Genomic DNA, 15,506 nt, shown 5'->3' with positions numbered 1-15,506 from the left:
ATTGGCAGAAATCCAAATGAATAAGTCACTACCTCGAAATGTATTTCACTTTCAGGTGAAGCATGACTATTTAATGTCCTGTTGAGTTTTTGCCCCTTTTTACTTACTCGGGGCGGCATTTTTCTGGACACTGAGCGAGGTCAAAGAGAGTGGAGTTCCCTGCAGAAATTGACAGGGAAGGCACAGAACTGTAAAAAAAAAAAAGAAGAAAAAAAGGAGAGTGGAAAAACTATACTAAGATGCTAAAAGATAGATACTGTCAATTGAGTGCAATGAATATTTCACTGGGGCTTTCTCTATTAAAGCTTTTTTTTTGACAGTATCCCCTGATAGAAAAGGAGGAAAATAGTACGGAATGAAAAACAAAAACAACGGGTCGGGGCAGGGGGGGGGGATCTGGATATGATCTGAACTAAGATGCTGCAAAGGCAGGAGCAGTACAGTGGCTGGCTTTGGCAAGTTGTCTGCCATTTTAGCGGTGACGAGGTGACGTCCTCCTCTCTGCCCCCTCCCTCCCCTGTGTTATCTCGCTCAAAGCAGCGCCATCCCTCCATTGTAATAATGGCGCTTCCCAGCAGAACCTTGGAATGACCTTTCTTTAATTAACTGCATCTTGATGAGCAGATCTACATAGAATGTGAAGGTTAATTAATGAAGTATCACTGCTTAGTCTTAAAACCATCACCTAGCGCATGACAGCCGGCCCACCGCTCTCAATTTTAGCCCTCCATCTCATTAGCGAGGCTGGGCCAATGGACGGCTCAGCTTGGGCCGCCGCCATTCAAGTGACTTGTACCAAAGGCAAACCCTGTGATAGCCTTCGTATGGCTACATAAGACGGCGCTGACTCCACACTTTAAATAATATATGAGAAACGTTCACAGCCACTCACGCACATTCTCGCGTCACGTAATGTGTGTTCATGTTTTTTCCTCCGAGGTATGAATCTCGCCGGCAACTCCATAAATAATTCAAATGAAGGTAAAATAATATTTCAATTAAGATCCATGTAATCTGTTCGCCGCAAACAAATACATGATGGATGGTGATGGATAATTCTTGTATCATTGCACCGTGTCATCTTGATAAGCTTTCGGTTTCGTTCCAGAGCACATTTCCGCGTTGCTTATCGTCGCAACTTGGTAAGAAGATCCACATGAGCGAGCGTTGGCCAACTGCGGGGAGTGTCTTTCGGTGGCACTTTAAGCTGGTAAAAGATGGGGATGATGATGATGATGATGATGATACAGGGTCTACAGTTACGCCACATTTCCCCCAAACTGACTTTGGCTCACAAAGCTTTTTCTCTTATCTATAATCTATCATGGTGGAGGATGTGGCGAGACATCTCACGATCTGCAGCACTTAGGGCGCTCTGTTAGCGCTGCTTGATTTCAAGATTTCTCCCGGCGTGTCAAGAGGCCAGGCGGGTGGACTGATCCCCTGTACCCACCCGCGGTGGAAAGTCAGATAACGCAATATGCAACATTGTTGACATGGTTTTTTTCCGTATTTTCCCCCTTTTTTCTCGTCGATTGTACCCGGCCAATTACCCCCACTCTTCCTAGCCGCCCCGGTCGCTGTTCCACCCCCTCTGCCGATCCGGGAAGGGCTGCAGACAACCACATGCTTCCTCCGATACAGGTGGAGTCGCCAGCCGTTTCTTTTCACCTGACAGTGAGGAGTTTCGTCAGGGGGACGTAGCGCGTGGGAGGATCACATCACACAACCCCCGCCCCCACCCGAACAGGCGCTCTGACCGACCAGAGGAGGCGCTAGTGCAGCGACCAGGACACACACCCACATCCGGCTTCCCACCAGCAGACACGGCCCGACCAAGCCGGAGGTAACACGGGGACCCCCCCCCGGGACCCCCCCCCCCATTGGTAGGCACCGGAATAGACCGCTACGCTGCCCAGACGCCCCGCCCCCAACGTGGTTTGGTTTTGCCGCATCCTTCTGTATCAAACGGAGAATTCTGATCATGTGAGCGAGTCGTTAAAAGCCTTGTTTAGATTACACACGTGGTGGTATACCCGACAAGCGTAAACTCTGATGAAGGACAATTTGTACAAATCTGCACATAGGTCTCCATCAGTGGCCGGTTTAGTATTGTAAAACATGACTGAAGTCCTGTGAGTAAACTTGCTTATGTAATTAAGACAAAGGATCAGTTTGGGGATTGAACGTAGGTCTTCAGGTTGGAGTGACAGAGCCATAAATATAAATAAATAAATGAATGAATGAATAAACAAAACTACCACAAGATATTGAGCTTTCTGAAAGTGTAGTTTTATGTTTTGGTTTCAACACCTGTGGGCAGAGAACGACATAGTAATAAAGCAGGACAGATACACTCAGGCCTTCTTTGCACAACTACATAACCTGCTAGGAATGTTACCAGTCTCTATTTCTGTCTCAGTATTACAAAGCTCCTCACTCATACTATTTTTGTCTTTATACTGCAAACACAGACGGATTTGTAGACATCAACATAGCTTACATCATTACAAGCAAACAAAAATACCAAATAAAGATTTGTTTTGCCTTTTTCCCTGAAAAAACAAAAACAAAAAACATGTATAGGAATCTACGAGTGTGGCATAAAATGCATATTTCCACTTCTGTATCTGAATCTACAGGACAGGACAGGACAGAGCAGAATAGAATAGAATAGAATAGAACAGAATAGGAAATTATCCACGATCCCTCTATCGACACGCCACATCCCTGTTTCTTAACTACAATATCTAGATGGCGGAGCAGCGTCATACATCAAATTTTCAAATTCATGAATCAAATCACCAGTAAATTCAAAGAGACTGTTTTTTGTTTTTTGTCTCTGCTTTTCAAAATAAAATTCTCTCATTGAATCTTGCAGAATGATACTAAAGGATACTAATTGGTGCAACTCTCTCTGCCACTGGCTGGTACGGTGTCACAACTCCACTGATGACAGTTGGGTAAACTTTTTATATAGAAATATTCCGCAGCTGTAGCATCCATCAAATTTCCCTTTCACCACCTCAAATGACACCCCACTAAAAGCTGGCACAATACGCTTCCCGCACATAACACTGTCACCAAAGACAACTTGGGGGAAGCGAGTGTTTTGAGAGTTTGAAACAAAATAGCTGGTGCAGCATTTCCCCATTTCTGTCTGAAATCCTTGACACCAGAGGATTTACAGTGAAGTGAAGTGAGGTGGGTGCTGCATGGAACGAGCTGTGGGTGGGGGTAGAGTTGGCTGGGGGTGTGGGGGTCCAAACTACACTCATGCTGACAGGGATCCTCCCTGTAGCGCATGCTTTTTTTCCATTAGTTCCTTACTCACTCTCTTGCCCTCTAGACCCACAGAGTGAGGAAGATTTAAGTGGCCAGTCAAGTGAAATCTCCATGGTTTGGCAGGTGTGAGGTCTGGCTTCATTATCTACAGACACCTCTGTCCAATTATGAGCCTTGCTCCCTCTGTGACGACAGTGGAGCCGTGTCCTGTGCGTGCGTGTGTGTGTGTGTGTGTGTGTGTGTGTGTGTGTGTGGGTGTGTGTGTGTGCAGAACATGAATGAGCCAGCCCTTTGTTATTTTTCCATCAAAATTTCCCCGGTATACTGACATCATTGAAAATGTCCTGTATGCACACACGTACACACGTACACACGCTCAATAACGTTGAACCACCGATGCACTCGATCCTTACTTGGTTCTAGATGCTCTTTTTCTTTACTTGGTGTTATGCTGTTGCACAAAAACAAAAACCTGAAACAGACGTGTGCAAACCATGTTAATGGTCAGTTCATAATGATGATGATTAGGACACACCCTAAGAAAGGGCAAAAAAAGACGACACATTTGTTCTGAGAGGGCTTTGATACATATCCACTGGTTCACCATTTTGCTGACCCACTGGTTCCAAAATGTCAGCTACCACAAACTGGAGCAGTGTTTTGTGTCGTGGTTCAAATAAGCGCAGGGGTCTTCCTCTCTAGCTTGATTTTGGATGCCCCCTACTGGCACAACACTAAAATACAAGTAGCTCACCTCGAATCAGTATACACTGGAAATACCTATTTCAGACTCAGGTGCACTTTCAGGCTAAAACTGAAATGAGAGGGCATATGTTTTTCCATGCACAGGCACATCTGGTGCACCTGCGCACAACCTGACGGTAATATTAACAATTGTTTAAGCCACTGCAGACGACAACTTCACCATCAACAGCAAAGTTTAAAATATAAAAAGGTATGTAAGGTATGTAATACAAAGTATTATCTCATTTTGCATCCAAGAGAGTTGAGAACTCTCCCTTTGAGGCTCTGGCTTACCATTGTAAGCCATACATACATACCCACTGGTCTCTTGCTGGCCTGCCCTCATCTGCAGCCCTATCATCTGCATCAGTTGGCGGATACAAAGAGCAAAGCACTGGTTTGTGTGTGAGCATGTGCACCTTTTGTATGACAGTGTGCAGCATGTGTGTATCCACACAAGCACAAATGTGTGTGTGTGTGTGTGTGTGTGTGTGTGTGTGTGTGTGTGTGTGTGTGTGTGTGTGTGTGTGTGTGCTTACGTGTGCTTACGTGTGCTTGCCTGTGACTGTTTGTGATAGTTGGGGGCACTTGATGGCTCTGCATTTTATGAAATGGCAGATGGTGACCAGAGGAATTCATGCATTTCTGTATATATTTTTAAAAGCTCAAACCAAACACGGGACTTGGGGGAATTTAATTTCTCTACCCGCTTTGAAAATACAAATAGAGGCTTCCTGTTTACGTTTTGATTGTGCAACTCTTGATTATAATTTGAGAGGATTCTATGCTGCATATTTGAACATAGTCTACCTGCACCATTGTGTGTATGTGTGTGTGTGTGCGCGCGCATGCGCGCGCGCATTATGAAGTCTTTTGTTATATCACTATATTGTCATATATGTATAACCACTCATCCACACATTTGAATCTATGCAGGCTAAGGCGTACTTGCAGCAAAGCTTTGAACTCACCATTTTACTCGCTTCCTCTAGATGATAATAATCTTAGGACTGGCAACAGTAAATGAGTCTCCCCTGAATCACACAGAAGAGAAAAATTACATGAATTAGTAATGAGTAAATCTTGCACATCACGACCTACCGCAGCACAGTGAGCAGTTGGCCCTGAGGTGACAAAGCTAGGTAAATATTTCATGTCTAAATATGATGTTGGGGTCCAGTGTTGCAGTCTTGAGGGTCCAACACGTAGCTAAGCCCCAAGCTGAAAGAATACAAGTTGGAATGGATTTGCAGCTTTATTCGGCATCAGACTGTGAGATCTGCTGCATCCTCCCAGTAAACAGTAAACGGTGTTCCATGGGTGCCCTCAGGTGGAAGCCCGGCATAATTGCTGTTGACAACCTACAAGTCATTGTGCAATTAAAGCATCTGCCTCTCCTGTGTGGCAGCAGGCTGTGATGCCTTGTGACAGCTCGTAGCCATTAAGCAACTGTAAGCAGCTGGCATGCTTCGATGGGGGAAAATAATGTGACAGAGGTACCCCCCCCCCACCCCCATTGTTGCCCTTGTCTCACAGGGGAAAAGGGGGACATTACATCACTCAGTAAATACTGGGGTGTCTTGATGAATGAAAAAGGGGAACGTCTACAAATTGGAATTGGCACAGCTGGACGTCTAAACTGATATTTTGTATCAGAGCGTAAATTACCAAAATCAGTGGATCATTCATTGCATTTAAATGACAAGGTGAAGTGAAAATAGAGAATGACTGGATGAAATGGCAGCTAAAAAAAATTGTCTTTGTTATGTTATTTATAAGATTGTAGCTATTATTAGGGAATTATTGGAAAGATGCGACATGCTTCGAGCAGATATTGGCAGTAACAAGACAATAATAATCATAACTACTGGGCTGTTCAATCAAGAGACACATTTCCTCAGTAAAGAGTTAGGAGTAGCCTAAGCTGCAAGTGTCCTGGATTGGGGGGAGCGGGGATGAAAGATTTGTAATTCTCCAGCTTGATTGTGAAAATTAAGTCTAGATCAAAGTAGTGAACGCAATGGCCTGCTGTCCAATGCTGGGGGGATGAAATAAGTCCTTCTTTTAATTACTTCATCTCTGAGTCATTTGTCTGTCACATGTTAATGTGGTCTTTTGATGTACATTTAACTGTATGAGTTTGTGGGGGATTTATGTGCATATGATTTGCATGCTCTTCGGTCAAGCAGATTTGATTATTTATTTAATTATCTTCTTTTCATGTCTTTCTTTTTCGAACCGTGTCATCAGATTTCAACCGTGCTACTGTCCTAATTTTTCTTAGCATGAAGAACTTGGTAAATTAAGATCACTTCTCTATTAATATTACATGGACAGTTGTCACATATCTATCTAGAAATTACTATCTTGAGTCTTCTCACGAGGCTGTGGGCACATATTTAAATGAATCCAGATTAATTTAAATGCGGCTTCATCTTTGAAGACAATGAAAGTCACTTGTATGAGGTGTGTGTGTGTGTGTGTGTGTGTGTGTGTGTGTGTGTGTGTGTGTGTGTGTGTGTGTGTGTGTGTGTGTGTGTGTGTGTTCATGCACCTCCTGTCTGTCTCTCAAAGATTTGCTGCTTCAGCAGGGAAGGAATCAGTGCAATGCCTTTGCAACGCAGGGAAGTCAACGTAAGGAAATTCCTGAGCTTCACAGTGGCAATCACACTGTTAAGGACCTGCCACTGAGAATGGGGCTGTATGTCACTCATTTTCAGGGCTTATTCACAATGGCATGACTGTTTCAGCAAAAAATAAGGGAAAGAAAGAAAAAAGAATCACTCACATACCCTCACCTCAAAACGTCAGCAAATTGCCAATATTTGAAACATCAGACTATAAATATTAGCGCTCTGTAGAATGAATGGTAACGCTACAAGGCCTAGTCTTAATAAGGCTAATACTCTTGCGTTTTCAGTGATACGTGATATTGGCGTATCGTTAATAAAAATCGAATGCAGACCACACTCAATTAACATTAATTTAAACTGTATGATGAGTTTATTCAATTTAAATCGGAAGTAGATTCCTATTAATAGTAGAGTAGATTCCTATTAATTAGATTCCCCAAAATATTGGCTTATATTACTCACGTAACTTAACACCTCCTGTACGATAGGCGGCAGTAAATCCTCCGTTACATATATTTTCGGCTCTACACTGCACTCGAAGTACGTTCAAGGGAAAATTGACTTCTTATTTTTCTCTGAAAGAAATAAAAAAAATCTTAACAAAATTGTTTGTAAAAAAAATATACCGAATTTCTTCGGGCTTCGCGTTTGGCCGAGAAATCATTGCGTTGTGCCGGTACGTAAATTTTTCAAAACGCCGATTCCTGCTGCTGCTGCTGCTGCTGCTCCTGCTGCCGTAAAGGAGAATTCCCACTGCCGCAAACCATGGAAAACTTGTCGTAAAAACGATCTGCACCACTGTTGCCAGAGGAGTGATCTGAGAGTTACTGCAAGATTATTACTAGTATCGATCAAACGGTTTTGAATTCACCTTTCGAAATGTGTTACAATCGTGCTTTCTTGGTTTTCCGAGAAGCACTTATAATTCACCCAGACAGGGTTATTTTTTAAGCTTCTGGGTGGTGGCAGAAGATGAGTTAATCTTCACAACAAGGCTGCAAAAATGACAGCATATAACGCAGAAGGTAAGGAATAACACGAATACTAACTGCATGAAACTGCAAGGCAACGTCGTTCACATTCACAGTGTTGATTTGTCGTGCAGCCAATACCTTACTTAAGGTTAGACTTCATACAGCCTTTTCTACATGTGCATACAAGTTAAACACGACCCAACGCTACATAATTCCTATATAATTGTGTATTTTTGTTCCCTCTCCTTCTCGCTCTCTCTTTTCTTATCTTGCTGTAGGGCATTCTGTTGTGGTGGAAGTAAGCCCAGATATCCATATCTGTGGTTTCTGTAAGCAGCAGTACAATAATTTTGAAGTATTTCTTGCTCACAAGCAAAATGGCTGTTCCATACCCACCTCTGACATATCAGCCACCACTGCACCACCCACTCTTACTGGTAAACAATAGAAAATAACACAATAGAATCATGTGCAAATTTCCTCCAATGAATTTTTTTTAAAACTGCAAACCTGATTGTTTTCTTTAATCCCACTGGAGTGAGAGCAAATCTCTGTTTCATACTGCCTTTATGGGTACTGTGTGGCGTGTCTGCAGTCAAAATCATTCTGTTTGTTAACTCAAGATTCCAACACAGAGCTTGTTTTCGAAGAAACCTACCAGACCTGCGTAATGAGAGGTGTCAAAAAGATCCTGACCAAAGCACAGAAAACAACCTCTAAAAAATTAAAGCCGGCCCTGACTTCAAAGAGGCACAGCTGCTGTTTCTCAGGTTGGTGCCTCTTGCCATTTATGACTGTAACACATTCTTTCCATTTAGCTGCTAGGCAGGGAGAGTTGTACTTCCTTCCAGTCAGTTCTTACCAGTTAGGTTTTATTTATTTGAGAGAGTTTGTGATTTTCCCATAGATGTTTCACACACAATGTAAAACACAATTTGTTTTCATGTACAGGTTGTACATTTAAGACACAATATGGCCAAAAAGATATGGAGCGTCATCTCAAAACCCATACTGGTATGTTAATGTCTTCCAGGTGCATTTCTTGACCTCTAGAGGACTATAAGATTCCATTTTGGCAATTTTTTTTCTCTGTGTGCCTTGTGTTCAGGTGAAAAGCCATTTGAATGTGAGCTGTGTCATAAGCGCTTCAGTCGGCGGGACAAGCTCAATATGCACAGTCGCTCTCACACAGGAGAGAAGCCGCACAAGTGTAAACATTGTCCGTATGCAGCAGCGGACAGCAGCAGTCTGAAGAAGCACCTCCGTATTCACTATGATGAGCGGCCCTTCAAATGCCAGATCTGTCCATATGCCAGCCGCAACTCCAGTCAACTCACTGTGCACCTCCGCTCTCACACCGGTGCGTGGTTAAACTTCCCACATGATTTGTGGTAGACTGTGCAGTGAGAAGTGTGAGAGAGGTCCTCCTTGATTGGTCTATGTAGCTTTATATAGGTTGCACGGGAGATTATATTTAAAAATTACATGTTGTATCATGTTATTTATTTGTTTGTATGTGTTTGTTTGTTTTTCCAGGTGATGCCCCTTTCCAATGCCAACAGTGCGATGCAAAGTTCAAGATTAACTCAGACTTAAAGAGGCATATTCGGATTCACTCTGGGGAAAAGCCGTACAAGTGTGACTTCTGTGAATATCGTTGTGCCATGAAAGGCAACTTGAAATCCCACATTCAGATCAAACATGGGACTGACAACTCCTTCCACTGCCCACACTGTGACTTCCAGTGTGCCAATAAGACTGCCCTGCGACAGCACTCCCGTGAGCACCAACCTACTCAGCCCATTCAGTGTTCCAAGTGCACTTACTCCTGCTCCAGTAAGGGAGCACTCAAAGTCCATGAGAGGATCCATTCGGAGGAGCGTCCCTTCAAGTGTGACTTTTGCAACTTTGCCTCCAAACAGCGCAGTAACCTTGTCATACACAAAAAGAAGTGCCACTCAGATAAACCTGAGAAAGGCAGTGGTAAGAAAGTAGGCAGGCGTGGGGGAAATGGTGGAGGAGGGGACTCCCCAAAGCCTGTCAGCTCACGGTATCGAGCCAAACTTGATGCAACGCGAGCCTTCCGTTGTGACTTATGTGATGCCTCCTTTGTGAGGGAGGACTCTCTGCGCAGCCATAGGAAGCAACACAGAGACACTCAAACTGCATTGCAGCTTCAGCTCTCCACTCAGCCCAGTGCAGTCAACTTGGGTCCTGCCACACCAATGCAGAGCAACACTCAGCTGCAGGTTCCTGTCCCCTCTGACCCCCTGGGTCCCTTTACAAGCGCACAGCTCAAAATCATTGTGTCACACCCTCTAGGCCAAGAGAACTCTTTGATGCAAGCTGGCGTGAACAGCCATCAAAATAAGGCAAACATGGTCTTGCTAAGTCCAGAAAACCAAGACATGGTGGTTAACTCCATGATCCAGCAGGTCAACCTCCTGACACCTATGCAACCCCTCAGCTCCTCCCTGACAGCAGAAGGTAGCCTTCAGACCCAAACAATGCTTTTGACAGAGCTCAACCAAGAAGAGGACAACAATCCTCTTCACCAGGCCTTGCTCCAGACAGCAGTTACCTCTCAGGACTCCAGCAACAGCACACAGACCTACATCACCACATGCTCCGACCTAGAGGGCCTCAACGCTTTGATTGAGGAGGGTGGCACTGAGGTCACCGTGGTGACAGAAAGCAACAACCCAGTGGTGGCTGCAGGGAGACCCACTGACATGCTGTGCAGTCAGTCCGAGGAAGTGTCCAAGCAGGTGGGGACGGTTGCACATGAGGACAGTGCCTTACCCTGTGGGGACAACAGTATGCTTGTGCCTAACATCAGCCTAAGCAGCCAGGGCGTGGTCATACACAGTCTCCCGCTCATAGTGTCAAGCCCACCACAGCAAAGTGAAATAGGCCAGCTCTCTCCTCACACCCTCTACTCAGATTCAAACACTATGGAGGGCATCCCACAATGATTCTAGGCAAATTGAACAATAATAATAGTCATTACATTTATATCGCGCTTTTCAAGACACCCAAAGCACTTCACATTTGAAGGGGGTAACTCACTTCAACCACCACTAATGTGTAGCACCCACCTGGGTGATGCACGGCAGCCATTTTGCGCCACAACGCTTACCACACATTAGCTTGAGGTGGAGAGAGAGGAATCAGCAGTGGAAAAGCTGTTAGCACTTGCCTTTTAGCTGTGTAGAATATGTGGCTGTATCATATATCATGAGCTGTTTCTTTGCTAGATCACTTGGCCAGTATGAATTCTTAATCTTAAAGTATGAATTCTAAAACGCATTGTTTGGAACAAATTTTAACAACGGCTTGCTCCAAGACTTGCTTTTTCGTATACTGAAGTGGTTTCTCTTTTGTTATTACTTTGGGGACATTAAGGTTTTACCATTTAGATTTTAGGTTGTCGTTATTACAGACTAGAAGTAGTTGTACGATCCAGAATTTAATGTTTCGTTCACACCGAGGAACTTTTGAAATCTAATAAATATGATCAGTCATAAAGTTGACTTACTTTTTTTTTTTTACATATATTTTCTTCAGTTTACTTTTAAAGGGACAGCGAGATTGAATTCGGTTTTATTCTGTTTTCTTGCCTGTAAATCTTAGATGAATGCAGTGAAGTATGAATAATAGAATATGAAACAGTTAAGCAACCTCTTACCGCCTCAATTTCTTGAATGAAATTCCTCAGTTTGTCCTCTGGATGGCAGCAGAGTCATAAGCAGCAGCAACGTTTGCTTTTTGAGATTCAGCAGCTCTTCAGTCCTCACTTGCTGAAAATACTTTGGGATGTTTTGCTTTTTTTGTGGGGTTCCGTTGTTGTCGGTTTTTTGTGTTTTTTTCCAGAAATGGAATTTCCCCTGTTAAAAATGGTTGTGTTCTGTCTGAAACTAGAATATGGGTGCCATTTGCAGAGAACATTTGCATATATATATATATATATATATATATATATATATATATATATATATATATATATATATATATATATATATATATATATATATCAAGGCCTTTTGGTTCTAAAAGCCTCCTTTGTCTCCCTAGATGTCAGTAAAGTGCTTGCTTGGCTTTATTCTGCCCATTTTAAAACTCATTCAGCTTTGAGTATTTGCAAGGAAGTGAATGCTGTCCCTGAGTAGGAAGTTAACGTTGATTTTTTTTTTTGATTTTTTTTTCCTTCATCACTAATAGCACTTGTGCCTCAGGCCTCTATTCTTTTCTGACTGGAGAAGGCCACAAAATGAAATAAAATTGTTTTGCTGGATGGTTTTGTGCCAGTTATACAGCTCAGCTAAGAGTCTTACTTTGATCCGCGTGCGTGTCGATACCAATTCTGACTGAATCTCGTGTTGATAAAGGGCAAACGTTCTTCTGGTGGAAGGGGGGGAAATGCTATTTACGACAAATATCAAGGAAATTATGTTCAATTCCTTTTGCACTGAAGTACATTAAAGGCTTTTTTTTTTGTCTCTGCAATTCTACGCTTGTTGAATTTAACGCGAATATAACTTTTGGGTTGTTATGCCCCCTTACTGCCTGTGGGTGTCAGTCAATATCCAAACAAGTCATTCTCACCAGTGCCAGAGGTGCAGAATTCCTGCAGTTTTCCTCCTCCATTATAACTTGAGAATATATTGATTATAGTATCCTAAAGCAGTGGTAGGGCTTCCCGTTGGTTAATGAACTGAGTTTCCTACCTTCTGATTTCCACTGTAATTCAAAATTAGGGTTTGAATTCAAAATACAATACTACTTTTTTTGAAATCACAATCAAGTAAAAAAAAGAAATAGTGAAAACCACTCGGATGTATCGTACGTTCACTTCTTTCAGTCCTCGTCAATGATTTGATAATCTATACACAGTACTGTAGTTCTGATTCTGAGATGGGCTTTTAAATTGATATTGATCAATTGGATTTAATTATCAATTTGCATTGTTGTCAGCTGTACTGGGACCACGTTTTGATCAATCACACTAATCATCCATGGTGTCAGTGATTTCATTTCGCACTTTGTGTGAGTTCATGATCACAGCCTGTTGCTTAATCTATTCCCAGATGACTGAAAAGCAGTGTAAAACTCTATTATGTATTAGTATGAGCATTTTGTGGGAAAAAACATAAAGTGCTCTCTGATGCATTTCTTTGATCTATTATCTCACAGATTTTCAGGCCCTAATCCCAAGCACTCCTTCTGAGGAGGAGGTGGAGGAGGAGGAGGGCTGTTTCTCCCCTCCCTCTTACATTCTACGTGTGATATCACAGCCGGCTTAAGTGCTTTGTCTATGGGTTGCAACATATAAGTGTCCCCCTCTTAGAGCTTTGCAAGGAGGGGTCATTTGGAATTATTAGGCTAAATATTGTAGAGACTTTAATATCGTAACCATCCAATGCGTAACAATTTTCAGTGTGTTTGGTGTCTTTTGGTGTGTGCAACGAATGCACAGAGGGATAAATCATGACATTGTACAGTCACGTGCTTAACAGTTTTGTGTTTTGATAGAAACCTGGGTAAATTATGTCGTGAAATCTGTAAATTCTGCAGAAAGGGGAGTCGGGGAGCTTTGTCAGAAAGGTAACAAGAATTCTAAACGGACCTCTTGATACTGTATGGCACTTCTCAGTTCCTTCCTTCCTGTGTTTGAGATGTCAGCCTTTGAATAGGGCCATAAATGTCTCCCGAAAAAGCAATTTCCACTCACAGCTGCTTAAAGAAATCGTAAGTTGTGATGCATTCTTTCTGGGTATAAACAGATGCAGGGAGGACCAAGTGTCGGTGGCGGAAAGAGCAGAGCTCCTGCAGACTGCACACAGGCATTTAGAGAAATGGACCAGGAACTTTTAGTGTGAAAATGTCATAAAGTTAGATTTAAGGAGTGTTATTTGATTGCTGGTTTTATTCTCGGTCGACGGAAAGGTTTGAATCATTTAGTCAGGCTTTGACTTCGATCACAGGTCTCTCCTAACAAACACCCATATTTGCCTTCGCTGTCCCATTTACAATACATCACATTGTCCCTTGGTTTGTGCGGGATCAACAATACATTTTTTGACCTTTGTGTTGTTTGCACATAATTTTCTATCCCATCAGTAGATGACATTGAATGCCTTAATGAAATTAACTGCTCGCTCCTTTATTGACAACGATCTGTTTCCCAATGCCAGCATCTTTTCAATCTGACACTATTGACGTTTTAAGTGAGTTTTGATTACTTGGCACACTGGAGGCTTTTATCTTGGTCTCCATTTAATTCTTCTTGTCTATGTGGTAGAAATACTGTGGAGAAGAGGGATTGGCTGGCCTTTGACAGCCGAGCGGTGTAATAATGACAACTTAATTTGCCTTTCTGAATGCGTTGCGATTATTTGCTGAGATGTAATTTGGCTACGCAAGTGTCTTAATTGTGGCATCCTTAAACGAGACTTCAGTCCCGTTTGATTTGTGGGACGTGACCGCAACCGTGTGGTGTGCCCGATGGTGCTGTTGCATTTTCTTTTGTAAAAAAAAAGAAAAGGGGGATGAACATGACATGAGACCCGTCCCAATAACTTAACTTGACACGAGCGATGGCCTGCTGATCTCAAAAACACCACCACGGCTCAAGTTAAGCTTTTCACACCATTATGACCTGAAAATATTGTCACCTACTTTGTGACGCTAGCTCAACATTTGAGTGTTTAGGGTGTTGTTTTTGTCTTCTTTTTTTTTTGTTGTCTATCTTGGCCTGTCAGGAAGCATTGCCCTGACAGGCTCTTTTGTTGTCTTTTCTTTAAGATTGAAAGCAGCAGTTTAAAACCGGTCCTCAGGGGGCAGAAAAATAAGTATGATTCTGAGCCAATAGGCATGGCCGGCCCGAGCTGACCAAAGCCCATAAAAGTCCTTTAATGGACAAAGGAATGCTACAGTATCTCCTGCTCGCTCGCTCGCTCTCTCTCTCTCTCTCTCTCTCTCTCTCTCTCTCTCTCTCTCTCTCTCTCTCTCTCTCTCTCTCTCTCTCTCTCGCTCTCTCTCTCTCACACACACAGAAGTAGCACTATTTACTATCACAATAATGTTTATAGTGACGCGTTGCACCATTCAGGTATGACTGACACATGTGAATCCTAAAAAGGAAAAAAAAAACCAGCTCTCAGCTTTTGTGTTTCAGTAACAGACGTATTATGAGCCATTGTTTTATTGTCCCATCTCTGTGGCGCTAGTCCCAAACAAAAGACTGTTTATGACCATGCATAGGCAGCCATGCATGGTCTGGTGAAAGCACACTCACTCCTCACCAAATTGTTCTCTTTCCTTTTATCTATGTGAAAATATAAGTTTTTTGGGGTTTTTTTCTTCTTCTGTCTTCTCATAGTTTGCAGGGGCATCACATTCACACTTAAGTGCGGTTCGCCTTTTATTCGTTGTCAGCAAGCGATTTCAAGAGTCGTATCCATTTATTGATGCGGATGGATGGAAACAGGGCAAATGTACAGTGTTTTCCCTGATTGCGTGGGCCAAAATGCATTTGCAGCAGCGGTTTGATCTCTCGTGTTGGGTTCTTGTATCGGCAAAGGGGAGTAAATGCTAGATTGTGTCATTATCTTAAACATATTCAGTATTTACATTTTACGCTGAGCCTCCGAGATATGTCAGCCGCCAATCGCCAGTGTGTTGAGGTGTTCTTCCAATTAAATCCATTGTGTAATCAAACAAACTTTTTTTTTTTTACTATTTTAAAGATTTCCCTGGTTTTAACAGATGGCTGTAGGCAAGCAAAGTATTTTCTTTGTTCACACATACCTTATCCTACGAAAACAAACATGATGGAAATCCGATCTCTGCACATGCAGGCCATTGTGCA

The 15,506-nt window shown here is 42.7% G+C and overlaps 1 protein-coding gene and 1 long non-coding RNA gene across 2 annotated transcripts in view; one reads left to right on the top strand and one right to left on the bottom strand.

The window, feature by feature from the left end:
- The window catches only part of LOC130108495 (uncharacterized), a 31,640-nt gene extending 26,625 nt beyond the window's left edge, over positions 1-5,015 (bottom strand). The window contains exon 1 of the long non-coding RNA XR_008809885.1: positions 5,001-5,015. This is a non-coding gene — a long non-coding RNA (uncharacterized LOC130108495). The remainder of the gene's footprint in view (positions 1-5,000) is intronic.
- A 2,650-nt stretch (positions 5,016-7,665) lies between these two features.
- Positions 7,666-10,611, top strand: zfp64 (zinc finger protein 64 homolog (mouse)). Its single transcript, XM_056275248.1, has 6 exons — positions 7,666-7,687; positions 7,915-8,073; positions 8,260-8,406; positions 8,588-8,650; positions 8,745-8,996; positions 9,173-10,611. The coding sequence occupies exons 1-6, from the start codon at positions 7,666-7,668 to the stop codon at positions 10,609-10,611; spliced, it is 2,082 nt and encodes a 693-aa protein (XP_056131223.1).
- Positions 10,612-15,506: the final 4,895 nt, after the last annotated feature.

The sequence above is a fragment of the Lampris incognitus genome, chromosome 2 (genome assembly GCF_029633865.1).
Source record: "Lampris incognitus isolate fLamInc1 chromosome 2, fLamInc1.hap2, whole genome shotgun sequence".
Classification (NCBI taxonomy): Eukaryota; Metazoa; Chordata; class Actinopteri; order Lampriformes; family Lampridae; genus Lampris; species Lampris incognitus.
This window is presented reverse-complemented; position numbering and strand designations above follow the sequence as displayed.